We start from the raw sequence: 17,626 nt of genomic DNA, 5'->3' as shown, positions 1-17,626 counted from the left end.
TATCAGCTCGCAGATAATATCGAGTCGATATCACACTTTGACACACTCTAACAAAATATAAGGTATTTGATACCGACCACCTAAGCTGACCAGTGTCCAGATGAAGCCTATCTAGTGTATTTCATGTCATGGCTATAGCCAGCTGTTAAAATCAATACTCTGAAGTTTTGAAAATATGCTCAAAATACCATATTTTTGAATATCGGCAGGATAGATCAGATTCATCGGTATAAGGTGCTAGCTATTGGATTTATCGGTCCCGGCTTAAAACTCCGATATCGGTCTGTCTCTAATCAGGAGCAACAAGGTATTGTAGAGGATCGGCACTTTCACAGAGTGTGTAGCAATTCACGTCTTGAAACTTCCAGAATCAAAGTGTTCCTTACACATTGTCCACATTGAGCATTCTCATGAAACGAAGTTCTTTTCTTTGATTACGACCAGATAGGTCAATGAAAGTACCTTTTCCACTTTCTACCACCTTCTATCTACTTGCGCTGCTTGTTCGAGTAATTTATGATCTTGGTTGCTTCCGCTTCTGTATTTTTAGTCAAAATTATTTACTTCTAACACTTTGGACTTTTAAAAGGTCATGTAGTGTCAGGGCATGTTTGCATTACTTTTATGAGAGCAATCGCAATAAGAACTGTGTGAAATAGCAATCACAGTATCCGCTGCATATATTTTCAAAGGTTTGTTGCATCATTTTTCATTTCGTGTTGGCTGAGAGAGCAACTTGGAATTTTGAATGGACTCACCACCTATTCTACCGAGTAGCAATAGTGCCTGCTTTTATCCACTCTGGCTATTGCTATCACATATTCATAATAGTATACCCCTGATGACAAACCATCGTAGGTTCTTGAAAATATCCCTACCTCCCTTTCACTAAAATGTGAAAATAAGCAAACAATACCACCAGTCACACTTCTACATACCTCTAATGTAGTGGTTACCGGTGCCACGCACAAACTGAGTGATTGTTCTGGCACTGTCGTCATTGATAGGCACCAATTCCACTCTCAGCCTCTGCAGGGTTTCTGTAATGTTGGTGCTGTCCGGATTCCATCGTAGGGTGACCGATCGTGGACGGCCGGACGTAGGCTGAACCGGGTTCAACCAATGTACGTATTCTTCATCTGAGAAAATAAATGAAAATCAATCCGAAGTCAAACATATTGTATTTTGATAGAAGCTACAGTGTATCTCCCGCACTTGAAAATTATCCGCTTTTCGAATTAGATCAGATTTAGAACGACTGAATTCGCAAATTTAATCCAATTCCGAATCAGGAACAAGTACAACTATAACCATTTTCGGTCCATATCAAATTGAATTTAGTTCCCTCAAGCATGCGAATGGCAGATGCCCATACACCATGCTTGGCACAGTTTGTATGACACAGTTAGAATTAAAATTAGACAGCTAGAACTATCTCTCCACTCTAGCGTTTCCAATGAATTATTATCATTCAGTGAATAAGCAGGAGACCAAGAAAATACTACAGATCACATTGAGACAGTGTACTTGTTTAGTGCAGCTGTGATCAGACCGGTTATCCAATCTGATACCAAATACCATGTACGAGTTATTCTACTGCATCATCATTTTCAATGGCGGTTTGTTATGTAGTTCAGTCTCATGAAAACAAAGACACTCTTTCTCGCTCTTTGCAATGGAATGATTTCTATTTCTTGATCGGAATTTGTAATTGTCTTCGTTACTTCTGTGCTTAAGGGAGAATAATTTCCACCAATATCCACGTGTAATTTATTACTCTGCGTACAAGGTAAAATTTAAAATACGATAGCATTGCGTGCAATGGCATCAAGCGTAGCACTACTTTTTAATGAGTAATCCCACAGGCATTCTATACCTGCACTACACGCAGTGGCGTAGCAGCCACTTGGCAGTTCTGGCTCTGCGCCAGGGGCGGCAGGCTCCAAGGGGGCGGCAAAATGAGGCAGTACACTGCACAGTGTGCACCTGCACAGCCTGCTAAAAGCAGCGTGATTGGTAGTCCTATAGCTGGAGTCCCGTGAGCTAAAATTTAATCAAACTGGTCTCAATCGAAAGCTCGGGGGGCCTGGTCAACTATAGGATGACCATGACCAATTATGCTGCTTTTAGCTGGCTCAGCAGTATGCTTGTGTGGGTATTTAAGTGTGACAGCTAAACTTGAAGCTGAGACTTGGTTTACCGGCATACGCCACTTAAATGATATGTTTGGATTTTTTAATCCCCACGCGCTGCTGCAAAGCGAAAGTCAGAATTTTTTCACCAGCGCTTGTAAAAGCACTTATGATGACGAGGTGGACTTTTTGGAGTTAGCTGTGGAAATTGACAGATGTAAGAGGCTGGTGCGAAGCAGTGAAACCACGTTTGATCGTAGTGCAACAGCGTTTGATGTTTTACAGTGGTTATTTAATACAAAGCTACTTGATTCGATACCATATTTATGCTTGTGTCTGAAACTTTATCTGACCATTGGTGTTTCAATTGCGAGCTGTGGGAGGAGCTTCTCAAAGCTCAAAGTGATTGAGACTTATTTCCGTTCTACCATGAATGATGATCGGCCATCAGCTCGATTCTGTCTATAGAAAGAGACTATACGTTCAAAAACTTGAATTTGGGGATATTTTTGTGATTTTGCTTCAGTGAAAGCCCGAAAAGTTAAGTTTTGAGGCGGCTATTGATTTTCTATTTGCACAATACATTCGTTCGCTATTTCTTGTCTGTATTATTTTTGGCCTTATTAACGTTGAGACGGTGAGGCTGAGACACGGCATATTATTTGTAATTATTTTTATTGAGAGGATTGCTTGAAAATCCATCTATGTCGAAATTTGCTGCTGTCTACTTGGGGGGGGGGACGGCGTTATAAGCGAGAGCCAGGGGAGGCACCATATGCTGCTACGCCAGTGACTACACGGAAGAGGCTTTGTTTGGTTTGTATACCTCAAGTCAAATTAGTTACATTTTGTCCCATTGCGAGGCATTTTACTGGAGTCATTTTTATCGGTGAAATTGTCATGCTACTGTCCAGCAACATAACTCCTGAACTAATCTTGCTGGATATGCATCACCGTTAGATTGCAATGCCTTTATCACAGAGTTTAGAATCTCACAATGTGGAAAATTGTGGTGTGCTAACCACTCAAATATCTTGTTAGTGTTCTCATCAAGTATTCTTGAGGGTAATTGCTTAAGTATAGTCAAATATCTACCAGTAAATATCAATGAGTAAACTTGAACAATTGTACTTCTGCATTGGTACCGTAGTACAGGCGATCACCTCTAGACTTTTCGGTTCAAATTTTGTGAATGAGTGATTTGCCCAACAGTTACTGTGGCTGATATATAACAACTTTAATCTTGAAATACGATCAAAATTGTGAATCGAATCAACATACCTCCATCATCACCCGTGTCGAGGGTGTATTCGTTTTCTGGGAGAGTTCCATCCAATCCGTCAGAAGGAATAAATATCTGTGACACGGATTGTATGTAAAGACTAACATAAAGCAGTGGTTTTCATCTAAAACTAAACAACCAAAAATTAACCTAGTTTCTAGTAAACCCATAGCAGTTGTAAGGTCACATAGAAGAAAACAATATGCTAAAAGCAGTATTCCTAAAATGCATTTCAAAATCAAGAGTGTTTGCTATCCTTTGGCAGGGTTTAACCACATCAGATTTCAAGTATCCTTCAAGTCATGAGCTGAGCTTGGTCCCCTTTGTATAACTCAGAGGGCAAGGGGGCAGAGGGCAAGGCGGACCAATAAAGTTTAGGCTTCAAGGGACAGATGTCAAATAACGACAGGTTATCCCGATGAGCCTTGAACCTGAACCTAGTACCTAAAATTAGTAGGATTTCCTTGGCAAGCCAATACAATACTTATTTAATGCTAGGGGACTTATTGCAAGAGCTTCCCGAAACTTGTGACCAGACATGGGGTAATCGCGATTAGTAATCGTAATCGATTACGACGATTACAGCATTTTCAAGTAATCGTAATCGCAATCGATTGCATTCGAAAAAATTCCGAAGTAATCGTAATCTTAATCAACTACCTTCCATATCTAATCGATTTCTTTGTGAGAGAACGATTACTTTTTATTTGTACAAGGACTATGACATAAACTGAACATTCGTGAACACTGACAAGGAAGGTTCGTGATAGCACAAACGTTTGATTTTCAAACTCCACTGCTCATTATTACGTCAGAAGCAGCCTATTAGCTTTGTGCGTCATTGCGTTAGAAGTATCCACAGTAAATAGATATTCGATGTACGTATACGTCGTACATAGTGTGATTGTAAGAACACCCGCCGTGCTGTATAACAGGTTATCAACACGTTCAACAAGCCATCACCTCGCAGCAGTATAATTTATCTCCGCTCGGCCTAGTCTAAAATAGTAACTTATGTGTTGTTTGTTTAGGCTTATGCTTAGTTAAACGCAGTTTGACCGTTGCTGCTTCGTGAGCAGTAGGCCTACCTAGTACGTACGTACACCGGACAAAGATTTGAAATTTTGTGCTCCTCAAATAAAACATTGCGGCTTCCACAACGAAGCAGTAAAAATTAACAGCTGGTGATATATATATCAAAACCGAGCCGTTTTTGCTAAAGTTGAAGACTGAATTTCGGCAGTAAAATTAGTAATTGCATAATATTACTATTAATTTTTATTCCTCTCTCAGCCCCCGAGGGTCAGATTTACTTGTAGGGTGTGTTTGAGGTAGTCATGGTGTTGGTCGACTACAACGGTCATTTACACCAGGCCCATTTTCTGCATTTCTGATTCCGTATCTGCCGACTTGCAAAACGGCTCACTTCTAGGCCTTTTGTAAGACACCGCTTACGCGTATGAGGCGGCGAGGAGGAGCCTAGATAAACCTCCAACACTTAGGACGGAATTCTGAAGTCGACCTCGGTCGGACTCGAACTCGCAACCCACTGGTATTGCGGCCGTGAATTATACCACTGCGCTATCTCGCCACACAATTACCTACCTGTAGAGCTGGGGGCACGTAATTCATAATTATAACCCCTGGTATCTTGTTATAATTACTTCAGTTTATGTTGTTAATTCGTGACCTCCAGCTTGTTATATAATCAAAAGATATTGTAGTGGCTCAAACGTAGCAGACTAAAAGAAAAACTTTTGTGAGAGGCACAAACAAATTGTCATGTCTTTATATCTGACTGCATGCCTAGCAACTAAAGTTGTAAATTACTAGGGTCAGTGGCCACATTAACTACAATAGGACTTGAAAACATTTTCATCATGGGCAAAAAAGCATTCAATCCGTCAATGCGGCCGTTGAACTTAACAATCAACTCAAATGATCCATAGGTTTGATAGTTGGATAACGTTGTAAAACGTGCTGTAACGCCACACTTGCACTTAATTAAGTCTTAAATGAGCAGACTTAGATTTGAGTGCCGATCCAAATGCATTTGAGTGTGAGCATACATTTTGTCTTCAAAAACGATGGAAAACAAATTTGAATCAATTCCAAGCTGCAGAAGCGGAGTTATTCAAGTTTTTTGATGATAATTCTGGGATGATCCACCAATCAAGGATAATCCCAGAATTATCAAAGAAAAACTGATAAAACTCGATTTCTACGCCTTCGAATTGAGTCAAATTTGTTTTGCATCGTTTTTGAAGACAGCGCAACAATTTCATGGGGTTGGCAGGAAAATTTGAAAAAAAATTTTTTTTTGCATTTTTAGGCAAATTCAAAATTTTCAAACTCTACGAAATCCGCAAATATTGGTTGGAATGAATTCAAATTTGGTGTGCGTCGTTTTTTAAGGCAACCTAACGATTTAATCAAGTAATCAGCAAGATTCAGGAAAAAAGGTTATTTTTGAACAGCCCGAGTGTGTATGCATCACGGCGTTGCCACATTCGGTATTGATTCCCAGGTATAATTTTCTCGACAGCTTCGGTTACATTAAGCTAGATTCTTGGCATTGGCCATTCTCGGTAATGTCCGTTCTCGGTAATGTCCGTTCTCGGTGATGTCCATTCTCGGTAATGTCCGTTCTCGGTAATGTCCATTCTCGGTAATAGCATTCTCGGTAATGTCCGTCCCGGTAATAGCATTCTCGGTCTTAGTATGGAACCATTCTAAGCATACTCAATGAATAGCAACGGCCCACCTCGTGAGTAGATACAGTTTCCGTTACAGTTGTGGACTGATCTCTGTTCGTCACTGGCTTGTACGTCAAAACGAAGCCGCCGGTGGTCGGCGATCTTCCAACTGTGCAAAAAATGACAGTGTTGCTACTCAAGTATCAGTGGAGGTATCGCCGTAAAATTCACTTCAATTGCCAAATAGTTGGGATTTCCAATACATAGTTAAAACTACTTCAAGCGGTAGAAGAAAATGCAAAGTCTGAAAATTATTCAAGTCATCCGTTTTCCAAATTAGATTTGGTCAAGAGCTTGTGTATTCTTGGCAGCTAATCGGAGATGGCTTCGTTTGAAATTGTAAGATATATCTTCGCGATTAACGCAGCATGACTAATTACGCTACAAAGAGGCACAATCTTTGGAAAATTCAAGTTACTGTGATGGCTATTTTCCAAAATGCAAATGACGATTTCACACATAAAAGCGACAGCTTCCTGGAGGTACAGTACTTAAATATGCAATTGAATAGTACATAAATATATTCATAATTTAATATTCCCGAATATTTTCAACTGACACTCGTCAGGGGTAACTGTCAGCAACTAGTAGAGAATTGGAAAGAACATTGTACCCTATCACCGAATATGATGCCACCGGCATGAAATTTTGAATAACCGGGGCTGAGATAGCACTTGAGCTCAAGGTAGCCTACTAGTCGTAGATGGTCCACAAACTCCTTCTATAAGGAGAAAAACTTGTCCCAAACCTATTTAGTTTTGCCTAAAAAACTGTTATAGCACAAGTGTAAGCAGTCTAAAAACATAAAGACATAAGTGAAGCAAGTAGGCAAAGTTTACTTGAGGAATTCAAAACAGTACAAGTACGTTTTTACTGCCCACTTCTGTTCCATACTGATCCCAATTTGTCAGTAACAACATATTCTTCACAACAGCAAAGCATACGCATTCACAAGTTGCAGTTTTTGAAACTATATTATGGCAATCACTTGCATAATGATAGAATACGTACGTTGCACATCGTATATCGGCTCTGTTCTGCTATTGTTGACCGTTAATATTCTGATGACATATTCGGACCCGTTGGTCGGCTCCGGAATGCTGGACCAGCTCACAGTGCCGGGTAACTTGACCTGAATGAGGCGTGTAAATTACATCTCGCTGTTCGGTTAGTGAGATTAAATATATTCAGTATAAGTATGATGATAACAAGGAGGAATAGCAGGCTACTCTTAGTCAACTTAGAATGTTTTTTGAAAAAATGACAAATCCTTGAATTAATTCAAGCGGCACATTATTGTTATGATGTCAGATCTTAAAATTAGTTCACAGACCAAAGTTTTGAGATATATTTTATATATATTATAAATGTAATTGTGTGACACACCAGGCAATCGATTTTTGTGCCCTGTCAACTCATTATAGATGCAAAAGGTTAGTAATTCACGAGAGACTTGAAAAACTAGGTAATTCTGGTTGCCTGATTAGACTAATGCAAGTGAAATGTCTGTAATGTATATTTCTTTATAATTTGGAATTTCATCCGATTTCCCAGTTTTTGCGAATTCAGTAATTGTAATTGTAATCTCATTTCAAAGGAACTGTCTAGCTACATTATCATAATTCTATAGTTCTTGTGAATTCAGTAATTTGAATGCTAATCTAATTTTTAAAAGCTGAAAATTTTTCAGTTGTGCAACTCTGATTAGCGGAGATAAATGATCATTTGAAAAGGCGTTCATGTTGAAAATGGAAATTTTTTTTTACAATATCAAGAATTGCGTAGATATTTCTTTGATCAAAACCATCGTTTAATATTACAGACTAAACAGAAGTAGATTTTGTCACAATATTAACCAAGGCCGAGTCTTACCCGGCGTATTTGAGAGCTTCTGTCTTTTGGTCGGTATTCCAGAATGTAACCGTCAGGCTGTTCAGCGGGTGTCCAACTGATCAAGATGTTCCCGTCCAACGTGGGCAAGGCGTCTACGCCAGGAGTGTCACGCGTCGGGGCAGTTGTAGTGGAGAGAACTGCATGAGAGAGCATATGGATTCATAGATTTGCAAACAATTTTCAAATATTGATTTTGTTCCAGCTTTAAAGTATCAGTGTATTGCAGTGACGAGCGGTCAGGGGAGGCAAGTGAGGTTGTGCCTCACCCGTCTTAAGTAAGTAAGTGAAAGAAAATTATGAAACCACGAATGGTAGTAACACCAATAAGTAGGGGTGTTTCCATCGATGTTCATGAATCAACAACTTATAATCGTTTCAACATCTAAAATCAGAAGAAAAAAAGTCACCGAGCATCTCTATAAAAGTAGCTAAATGAACTTACCTGGCTGTGAGGTAGTCGAGGTTCGTGATCTCTCCGTGTTTTCCAACGGATCATTTCCTGGTCTTGAAGTAGGGATAGGAACCGGGCTTGTGCGAGGCACAACGGATACAGTGGGCCGAGTGGAAACCGTAAGATCGGAATCTGTGAATGTAAATGTTCAAGATTAGGCTACATAACAAATTGAATTGCTTCCACCAAAATTAGCCAACATCACAAATACAAAATCCAGCTCATGGAAAATTGTAGCTTCCAGCCCAACTCCCAAAATCCGATATGTCAAGTTCAATTTTGCCCTTGTCTTAAAGCACTATAATATTCAGACAATTGACAATGTGTAGGGTAGTTGGTCGTGCAGCTTGACGTAGCCTTACCTTAACATCATGGTATCCGACATGGAGTCTTCAATACGCCACATGGTGCATAATATTTATATCATGGTAAATATATATTAAGTGAGGCTTAGGTATCACATTATCCCGTTTCACGGACTCCAAGAAGTAACGAGTCTGTCTCGAGTATAAACTCATCCAATACTACTACTACAAACGTTCAAAATGTATCTGCATTGAGTTCTACTTTAGTGTCAAGATCTCATATAGCAAGGCTTCAGGACAAGTTAAGTACAGCAAAGCACGACTATATGTTATTAGGCTACTTTGTTATTTCAGGGACAAGAAAGTCCATATCAGCCACAGTAGATAATGACAATTTTGAAGAACGTAAAATTACCAGGCGGAGTAGGTTCCACAACGCGTGTCGTTGTACTTGTCTGTTGCGTGTTCATCACCGGGGACGATCTCGTGTCGGGTACCGAACTGGGGCTGGGACGGGGTGTTCGAGATTCTCCTGAACGATCCACATCACCATCAGTAGGAGATATCAGCGTCGGAATGACGGGCGTCAAATCTTCAACCACGACGTCCGGAATCGGTATCGCCACCTCGTCGCTTGTTTTGCCTTCCACTCGGAAGACGTACTCCGTGTTGGGCTCCAAATTCAGGATGGCCGATCTAGCGTTGCCCGGTATCCATCTCTGAAAAGACGCGGTGACTATTGTAGACCAAACTTGAATATGTTTAATCGAAATCTCAGTTTGAAAATGCTCTTGGAGGTGCAGAGCTTCAGTATAACGCTGTATAGTACAGCGCATCTCAACCACCAATAAGTGGCAAGTTTCCTGCGGCCCACACAATATATCAGAATTTTATATCTTAATTTCAAAATGCAAGAATTTGTAACGCTTGTCCATTAATTAGAGAAATTAAATATCTAATTTTAAATTGATTTAGAAGTTTGGAATGTTTTTTCTGCATGGTGTTGTTTTCTCGGTTGTGTTGGTCTACTTAGGGCGTACGTCACAAAACTGTTTAAAAGTAGCTAGCAGTGACTAGTAAGTACAACTCGTTTTGGACAAGTTATATGTGAAAACTACAGAGACTTTTAAACAAACTTCGTTAAATTTTTGAATTTTCACCGGTCCGCGAGGTCAGAAATGTTGAGAGCCTCTGGTACAATATATTCATGATGAAATAAACCAGAATATTTTCTGCTGACACTCGTCAGGGGTAATCGTTAGCATAGTATAGTAACAAAAAGAACTTCGCATATCATCTTTCGTATCACCAAATGTGATGACATGAACATGGAAATTCGAAAATTGGAGGCTCAAGCTAAAATTAATATTGTTAGATTATACATAAAATCCGTCTGTTGACACAAACACTTCAGTGTAAGATAAGTTTGTCCTTTCAAAACACTGTAAGATTGCAATAAAATGAAAAGGTAGGAAGTGATCGGAACTAGTTAGAGTAGTCCTTCAATCAGACATTGGTTCTAATTATATTCTCCATATATTGACTTGTTATTATTACATCTTTACAAGCTGTCGATAACAACCCATAGTGGGTGTTATTTTACCATGTCGGGTTCTCCCAAGCAGCACTTTCGTTCGTATATGATTGTGTATCCGATGATACGATCGTCATCTTCCGATTCTGGATTCCATCGGAGGAAGAATCGCCCGTCAGGGCTGATGGACTGTATCGCATTCTCGTCTAAAGAAACGAGGTTATAATAAGGGAACAAGATACCAGACTCATGCATCCCCAAAGACTGAACTGGCACTTTCTAATAACTAGGTTGTATGTGTTCAAAAATGTCACCCTGCGATTTAGTTGACAGCAAAAACAAACCAGATTACGTTATCATTGATACGAGCGAGGACATGTGGAATATTTTTACCAGACTACCAACCCGAGACAAGCAAATCAAGTTGTACAGATGTAGAACATTTGAGGGTAACAGGATAAGTTGTAAATTGAAGAGACACAATGTTGTATCATGTGAGAAGGTAGCCTATAGCATCAAACACTGTATCCTCACATAAGGTCACAAACAATGTTACCTCTAATTTTTGACGGGTCTGCGCACACTCGCCAACTCACTGCGCAGACCCTTGGAAAATAGTTCGTAACGACTAAAGAAAGGTCATCACTTCGGATTTTCTGTGCGCAAAGACCGTAAAAGCACTGCCCATTTGCGCACGTGCGCAGCTTAGAGGGAACATTGGTCACAAATTACCCTCGAGTCCTTGAAAACTGGCAAAACCAGCAAATTTACTCACAATGAGCTATGAAAAATAAAAGTACCAATGCTCAACAGCTGTGGTTCTCAAAAGCTTTCGCTCGTTGTGAATAAAAATAAGTAAACTTACAAAACATAGTTTGAGAAATGGTATATCTTCACAAATTAAAATCAATCCAACAACTACAACGACAAAATTATGCTACTCAAAATCAGAGCATGGAAACTTTAATTGGATGAGAAATTTGCTGCTGTCTTTCTGATAATGCACAAGCTATAAGTGGTTCTATTGAAGATTATGTGAGAGCATGTCCTGATAAATTCATGACCATGATTTTGACTGTTGGCACTTATTGAACTAAATATGATTTCTCTGTTTGATAGGCTCAATTAAAGGACGGTTCAAAACTCTAAGAATCCGCTACTTTTAAATTGCTTTGTTCAACAGTTGCAGAATTATGACAAACAGTAACTTCAGAGCAGAGCACAAGCTCTACAATGCGTAACAGTGCTGCAATTCACGTTCTAACATTCTATATCAGTTTCAAATTTGATGTTATTTTGACTCTAATTCACTGATAATTGTAGCGCTAAATTGAAATATATTCGCTTGACTGACAATTGTGAGCCACTGTTCTCCACATCATATCATTCCTGCACATCGGGGTTTAAGAAATTAAAAGCTGGCATGTATTCGATGTTGTTTGTTACATATGGAACAACATTTGGTAACCACACACATAATAAGCAAACACAGTATTGTGTGGGAAGGCACAGCACTCACCCAAAACGAAATCAGACGTGCCAACATTAACGTTATAGACAGGCACCGGATTGCCATTCTCAATTCCCTTCACTTCGATAATATATTCATCCCCCGGAATCAATCCCGTCAGTAAAGTTTCAGTGAATGTCCCCGGCACAACCGTCTGTAAGATTGAGCAAATAGTTATTTTACAGATGTAGTTTTCAGTTCAAGTGGATTGCTATTATCATTACTCTCATGGTACATCATTTAGGCATTATTTCCTGCATCATTTTCGATACAGTTCAGTTTTGAAGTGTAATGAGCGCCGTAAAACATATCAATTACCTGAAACTCTTGGTCTGTTTCGGTGTTGGTGTAGGTCACTCCGTACAATGTTATATCATCACCGAGCGGTTCCCATTGTAAGGATATCTTCCCATTTGCAGGTACCTCGATCGGATCATTTGTCAACGGCGTGTAGTTCTCTGTAAAGCATAGGGAGGTTAGTCAAGAATCAACTCAGAATTTGATGAAATTGCAAAGAAAGTCGAAATTTTTGCGATGCGAAGACATTTTTGATATGAATAAAGCCCTATTTCCTTTTGATCACACCCATATATTACTGCAGATTACTGCAGTATACTAGTAGCAGAGCATTAAGCTTGCGTTACTGCTTTCATGAGTCAGAGAGATAAGTAGATACAGATCAGGTGTCAGATTTTGTTTGAATTGTATTTCGGAACATATTTTTCAACCTATTTCAAATTTTTGGTGAAACTTTTGTAAAATATTTGTCATTACTCGTTACGACCTTGCATTTGCACATAAAACAAATTGGGGATTCACAGTCGGTTTGGGAGCCAAGATTCAGAACGAGTTTAGGATTACAATATATTTCATTTTCTTATCTCCCAGCACATATGAGATTGGGAGCATCAGAGATGTGGGTTGAATTTCGATTCACAATATCGGTGAACTCGGATAGGAATTCCAAATCCTCAAATTTCAAGTTTTAAAGATGAATTTAACAACCTGAAATCTGAATATAGACCTGCTATGATACGAATTCGAGCTTGAAAGACAAATAAAGCAGAGAAATTCAAAATTTTGAAATTAAAAAACTTTAAAATTAATTTAAGTACTAGAAAAGTGAATATGGAGTTGATATTCTACATATTCAAGATTGGAAGTCGTACAGAACAGAGATAAGAACCTGGAGGTATGATAGTGACGGTGTGATGGTCTGTTACAGTAACAGGGGCGTTTTCTCCAGTCGGCAGAACGGCGATCACCCACGCATCATATTCTTGCTGGGGATTCAATCCAGAAAGTACGGTCTGATTCACGAAACTTGGAACTGTAATCTGAAAAGAAACCTCTATCAAAGTCTGTAAATGTTTTCTAATTGAAAGGACACCCATAACGGCCCAACGTTATTAAATAAGTCCCTAGCCACATCCAACGATGATGCATTTGAACTGCATTTAAACAGAGGTTACCAAGCTGCAGACAAACGATTAGGGTTATGACTGATCATGTCAGAGAGAAGCATGTCTATTTAATAAGAGGTGGCCCCTGGCCCATATCGTGTGGTTGGAAGATCGTAATTCAATCCGGCATGATATAAACAATGTTAATTTGGGATGGCATACTGTGGTCAGTAAAAATAGAAGTGTGACATTTTTTTGGATTGGACAAATGCACCAATATCAAATTAACCATGCACCATTGAACCTGATTTAAACAATGAATTACTGATATCGTCATAGGGTCAATATTTCCTTACCGTTCTCGTAGGCTCTCCTGGAGAAGTGTACAGCACTTGGTATGCATCAACAGGTAAGTCTTCGGCCGGATTCCATGATATTATGATGTTGCTTTGATACGGCGTTAACGAAATGCTTCCCTCCGGGCTGATTTGTGTTGTGGGGACCGTGAATTGCGGCAACGTGGAGACATCAATCTCGGTAGGCGCGGACTCATCACCGTTTGCGCTGATTGTGATGACTTCCACTCTGTACCTTGTGTTTGGCTCTAAGTCTGAAATTTACACAAAATTCGAATCAAAAGATGAGAATAAAATACATTTATAAGTTTTTCCGACTACTCAGTGCAGACTGTACTCGCAGCACTTGCTTGAGTTCGATTGTTTTCGAACTACTCCCGTATAATAGTTTTTGAAGCCAAACAAGCTAAGCATATTTTGATTTTGCCAAAATAAAAGTACTTATGAGCAGGAATTATTATGAGTATTTTAACCCACGCATCGTAATTGCCTGATATAATTCCTTACTTCTAGTTTGAGTGTTGTGTTTCTCTGTAAATCTGATCGGAGTTAGACTGTACTGGTTATACTTAAGAAGCCTCGTTTTGTACTACTTTCGTATACAGTGCAATGGTTTGTGATGCCAAATATGTTATGTATAGGGAAATTTTTTGACATGTCAAAAAATTCAACATTAGGTCCAAATTGTAGTGCTGGGTCAAAAAAATGTCAAAATTGTAAACAAAGTCAAAATTTTTTTACAACCTGCATTTTGTTTTTACCATAGATATCACACTGTGAGGGAAATTATGATTTGACATTTTACAGATTGTAGCCTACATTATAGACTTACCGTTGTAAATGGCCTATTGTCTGCTCATTTGAAGAGACACTTTGGGGTACAGAACCTTAACATACATTTTAATAATATATTCATCGCAAAATATATTAAAACCCGAAGCTTTTCGAGCTGACACTCTTCAAGGGCAATCGTCAGTAAATGGAGAATTTCAAAACCATGCATCTAGCTACATTGTCTGCTCATTGTGAATCATAAACACTCAAATAAGTAGTACAATTCTAACATTATGTGAGAATACACCTAATTTTCATACATTAGGTCAAAATTTCGTCAGAATTAAGTTTTAAGGTAAAAGAATGTCGAAATTTTGATTTTTTAGGTAAAAAAAAATCGCCCTACTTATGTCTATACAAATTCTGTCAAATTAAAACTAGTTATCAGCAACTTTTCTTTTGTTCATCTACCAAAAACCTCTTGCTAATATTGCGCATGCATCATAATTGCCGAATATAATTCCATGTATCAACAGCCGCGGAAACAGGCCTACTAGGTGAAATTTCAGAGGTTAATATTGGATGTGGGCAAATGAGTAACTGGGTGCTACATTCATTCTTTGTGATACTGGAGTACTATTCAGACCTATATTTCGAACACTAAAAGCAGTTTTAACCCAATATGGAAAATAGATATTTTACTTCTACAGGAACAGGGGTTTATGACATTGCTTCCGATTATTATAATTGATTTAATCCAGTGACCTTAAATATCCAGGTATATTACAATAGGCATATATTCTTTAATTGTATATTGAAGTTGCGTACTTCCAAAAGTGTCTTCAAACATAATCCACTCACAATCACAGCAATTTTTTATCCGTGCAAGACCAATGACATTCTATATCTGTATTGCTTATATATATTGCTACAGGCTCACCGGGAATGAGAACTCTTGATTGACCGATGTCGAAAGAGAAGGTCTCCGCCAATAGATTGTCCAGCGGGTAAACTGACACAAGATAAGTGTCGGCCTGTTGGTCCAGCTCCCACACTATCTCAACCTGATCCGATAATACGTTGTTGACATGAACCCTTTGCGGAGATTGTGGCACTATCAAATATTGATGATACGACTGTTAATACACAAAGTTCTTTCCAACGATCATTACTTGAATAAGATCTCCTTTGATTCAGCACTAGCCATAGTTTTGAAGGTAATTGCATTATAATATTCGTAGTAGCATCAAAATTTGACTGTTGGATACAATATTTTTTGCGAAAACAGGATGTGATATTTTGAAAAATATCCTTTCTCGCGAAATATTTTTGGCTAACATACTTGTCGTAAGAGTCGTTGTTACTGCCTGACCAGGCCTGTTGTCGACGTAGGAAATCAATGAGACCTCATAGGTAGATCCTGGCGACAAATCTGAAAAATGACAGATTCGACATCACTTGTACTAAGTACAACATGAGTGCATATTCATCATAAAATTTTCACGAAGTGAATACTTCTTCATGTATCCCAATATTGTGATATTTGTGATGAAAATAATGATGAGATGATGAATGAAAAGAATGACATGCAACTAGCGTTTTAATATTAACATTTACGTGCATCTTCTGCAGTTTGCTGATCATGTAGGTATAGGTCTATATGCAGCACAAACTATATAAATCAAACATCATGCTCTGGAAATTAACAAGTCTCGAGTTGAGTTGATATTGCTGTCTATCGTAGGACAAAACATCAATATAAAGATCGCAAATTCATCAGCAACTTTGCAAAAATATTTTGGTGTATTGCAATTCTTCTGGTATTTTTGAACGAAAACAAATTTTTGACAAATGCAGTCAATTTCCCAAACGAAATTTGCGCAACATGCATATTTTTTGTCAATCTCAATATTTATATATCTGATGGGACCTTGGACAAAAGATACCATATTGAAATTAAAGAATTATTAGAGACTATAATATCCGCGGCCATTTGATCAACACAAGCAAGACTCAGGCATAACCAACGTTGGTTCATCTTATACTTGCCTGGCACCACAAATTCGTTGGCATCGGCATCTACATCATAGCGAACTTTCCTGCCATCTTCATCAACCACAACCACCTCGTACCGAGAAAGCGTGTCGTGGTTCACCGGCTGTTCCCATCTGATAGTTACATCTTCTGCGGTTCGCTCATCGGTTTCGAGGGAATCCGGCGTGGGGACAGTTCTTGGACGATCTTCAACACAATTTATCGGGATATTACTCGGCAACACTCGATTGGATGAGATCTGTGGAGTCAAACCTGTTACAAAGGTGGCTGTCGCCGAATTTCCTGGCTTGAAGTTGATATGTGGCGTCACACGGACGGAGTATCTTGTGTCGGGTTCAAGATCTTCAAAACAAAGAGTGAAATTGGATCTTAGGCGGTATATGTGACCACTGACCATCTTATAATGTATCAGTTAATCGTTGCTCCCCTAATGATTAGCTTGAGTGATCTCTTCTCTACCATTCGAAATTTAATGCCAGTGACGTCATATTTTTGGTGATTTGATTGTTGATAAGTAATGTTCTTTCTGTACTAGTTGCTGACGATTACCCGAAAATATTCGCGTTCATTTCAATAGCACTATATTTTTAACTTGTGCATTGAGGTTCTGTACCTGCAAGGCGCGCATGAGGTATCATGCAAGACATATCATATATTATCTTATACCGTCTGATGCCAAATTTGAAAATACACTCTGACAAAATGGAATCCTTACATTGTCGAATGTTATGAAGATTTAGGTGTTATACATACCAGTAGGCAGAGAAAATCTCATATATTTATAGCCAATACCGTGCAAAGCAACCGTGTTGGCTGATCTGGGAACTTCGCGAGCATCAACAGGCCGATCGCTTCCTTCGGGGAACAATTCCACCCGATATCCAGTCAGGTACCGCTCGTGGGCGGGCCTGTCCCAGTATAGTTCCACATGGTCATCGGTGACGGCGGATACAATCACTGGACCGGGCATGGAGGGAATGCCTGGAAAAAATGGTTATGTCAAATTCTAGCGATAAATAGACCTTGAACGCTGAACTGGTCGTATCGCAACATACTAAACATGTCGCATAAATGACACTTCCGTGATGTGTGATCAAGCGATCGCATTGTCAATGAAAGCGGGATGATTTAGTGTGGAACGGGCATTATTTTATATGTGATCGCATAAAATGTGC

General features: G+C 39.0%; 1 protein-coding gene across 3 annotated transcripts in view; it reads right to left on the bottom strand.

Annotated features, from left to right (window-relative positions):
* LOC145455859 (collagen alpha-1(XII) chain-like) overlaps positions 1-17,626 on the bottom strand; it is a 59,809-nt gene that overhangs the window by 13,656 nt on the left and 28,527 nt on the right. For 2 of the 3 annotated variants that reach the window (XM_080333878.1, XM_080333879.1), the window contains exons 31-47: positions 17,244-17,432; positions 16,704-16,793; positions 16,446-16,637; positions 15,739-15,828; positions 15,337-15,510; positions 13,623-13,876; positions 13,050-13,200; positions 12,182-12,321; positions 11,873-12,017; positions 10,423-10,559; positions 9,235-9,538; positions 8,506-8,646; positions 8,043-8,200; positions 7,182-7,302; positions 6,179-6,279; positions 3,414-3,489; positions 939-1,139 (exon numbers count right to left, since the gene is read on the bottom strand). In XM_080333878.1, coding sequence (XP_080190004.1) covers positions 939-1,139; positions 3,414-3,489; positions 6,179-6,279; positions 7,182-7,302; positions 8,043-8,200; positions 8,506-8,646; positions 9,235-9,538; positions 10,423-10,559; positions 11,873-12,017; positions 12,182-12,321; positions 13,050-13,200; positions 13,623-13,876; positions 15,337-15,510; positions 15,739-15,828; positions 16,446-16,637; positions 16,704-16,793; positions 17,244-17,432 — 2,664 coding nt within the window. The remainder of the gene's footprint in view (positions 1-938; positions 1,140-3,413; positions 3,490-6,178; positions 6,280-7,181; positions 7,303-8,042; positions 8,201-8,505; positions 8,647-9,234; positions 9,539-10,422; positions 10,560-11,872; positions 12,018-12,181; positions 12,322-13,049; positions 13,201-13,622; positions 13,877-15,336; positions 15,511-15,738; positions 15,829-16,445; positions 16,638-16,703; positions 16,794-17,243; positions 17,433-17,626) is intronic. The other variant, XM_080333881.1, reaches the window with a different exon arrangement.

This window comes from Botryllus schlosseri, chromosome 14 (assembly GCF_051294905.1).
Source record: "Botryllus schlosseri isolate E-star chromosome 14, Bs_hap1, whole genome shotgun sequence".
NCBI classification, from domain to species: Eukaryota; Metazoa; Chordata; class Ascidiacea; order Stolidobranchia; family Styelidae; genus Botryllus; species Botryllus schlosseri.
The sequence above is the reverse complement of the archived record's forward strand: the minus strand, read 5'-3'. Positions and strand labels throughout refer to the sequence as shown.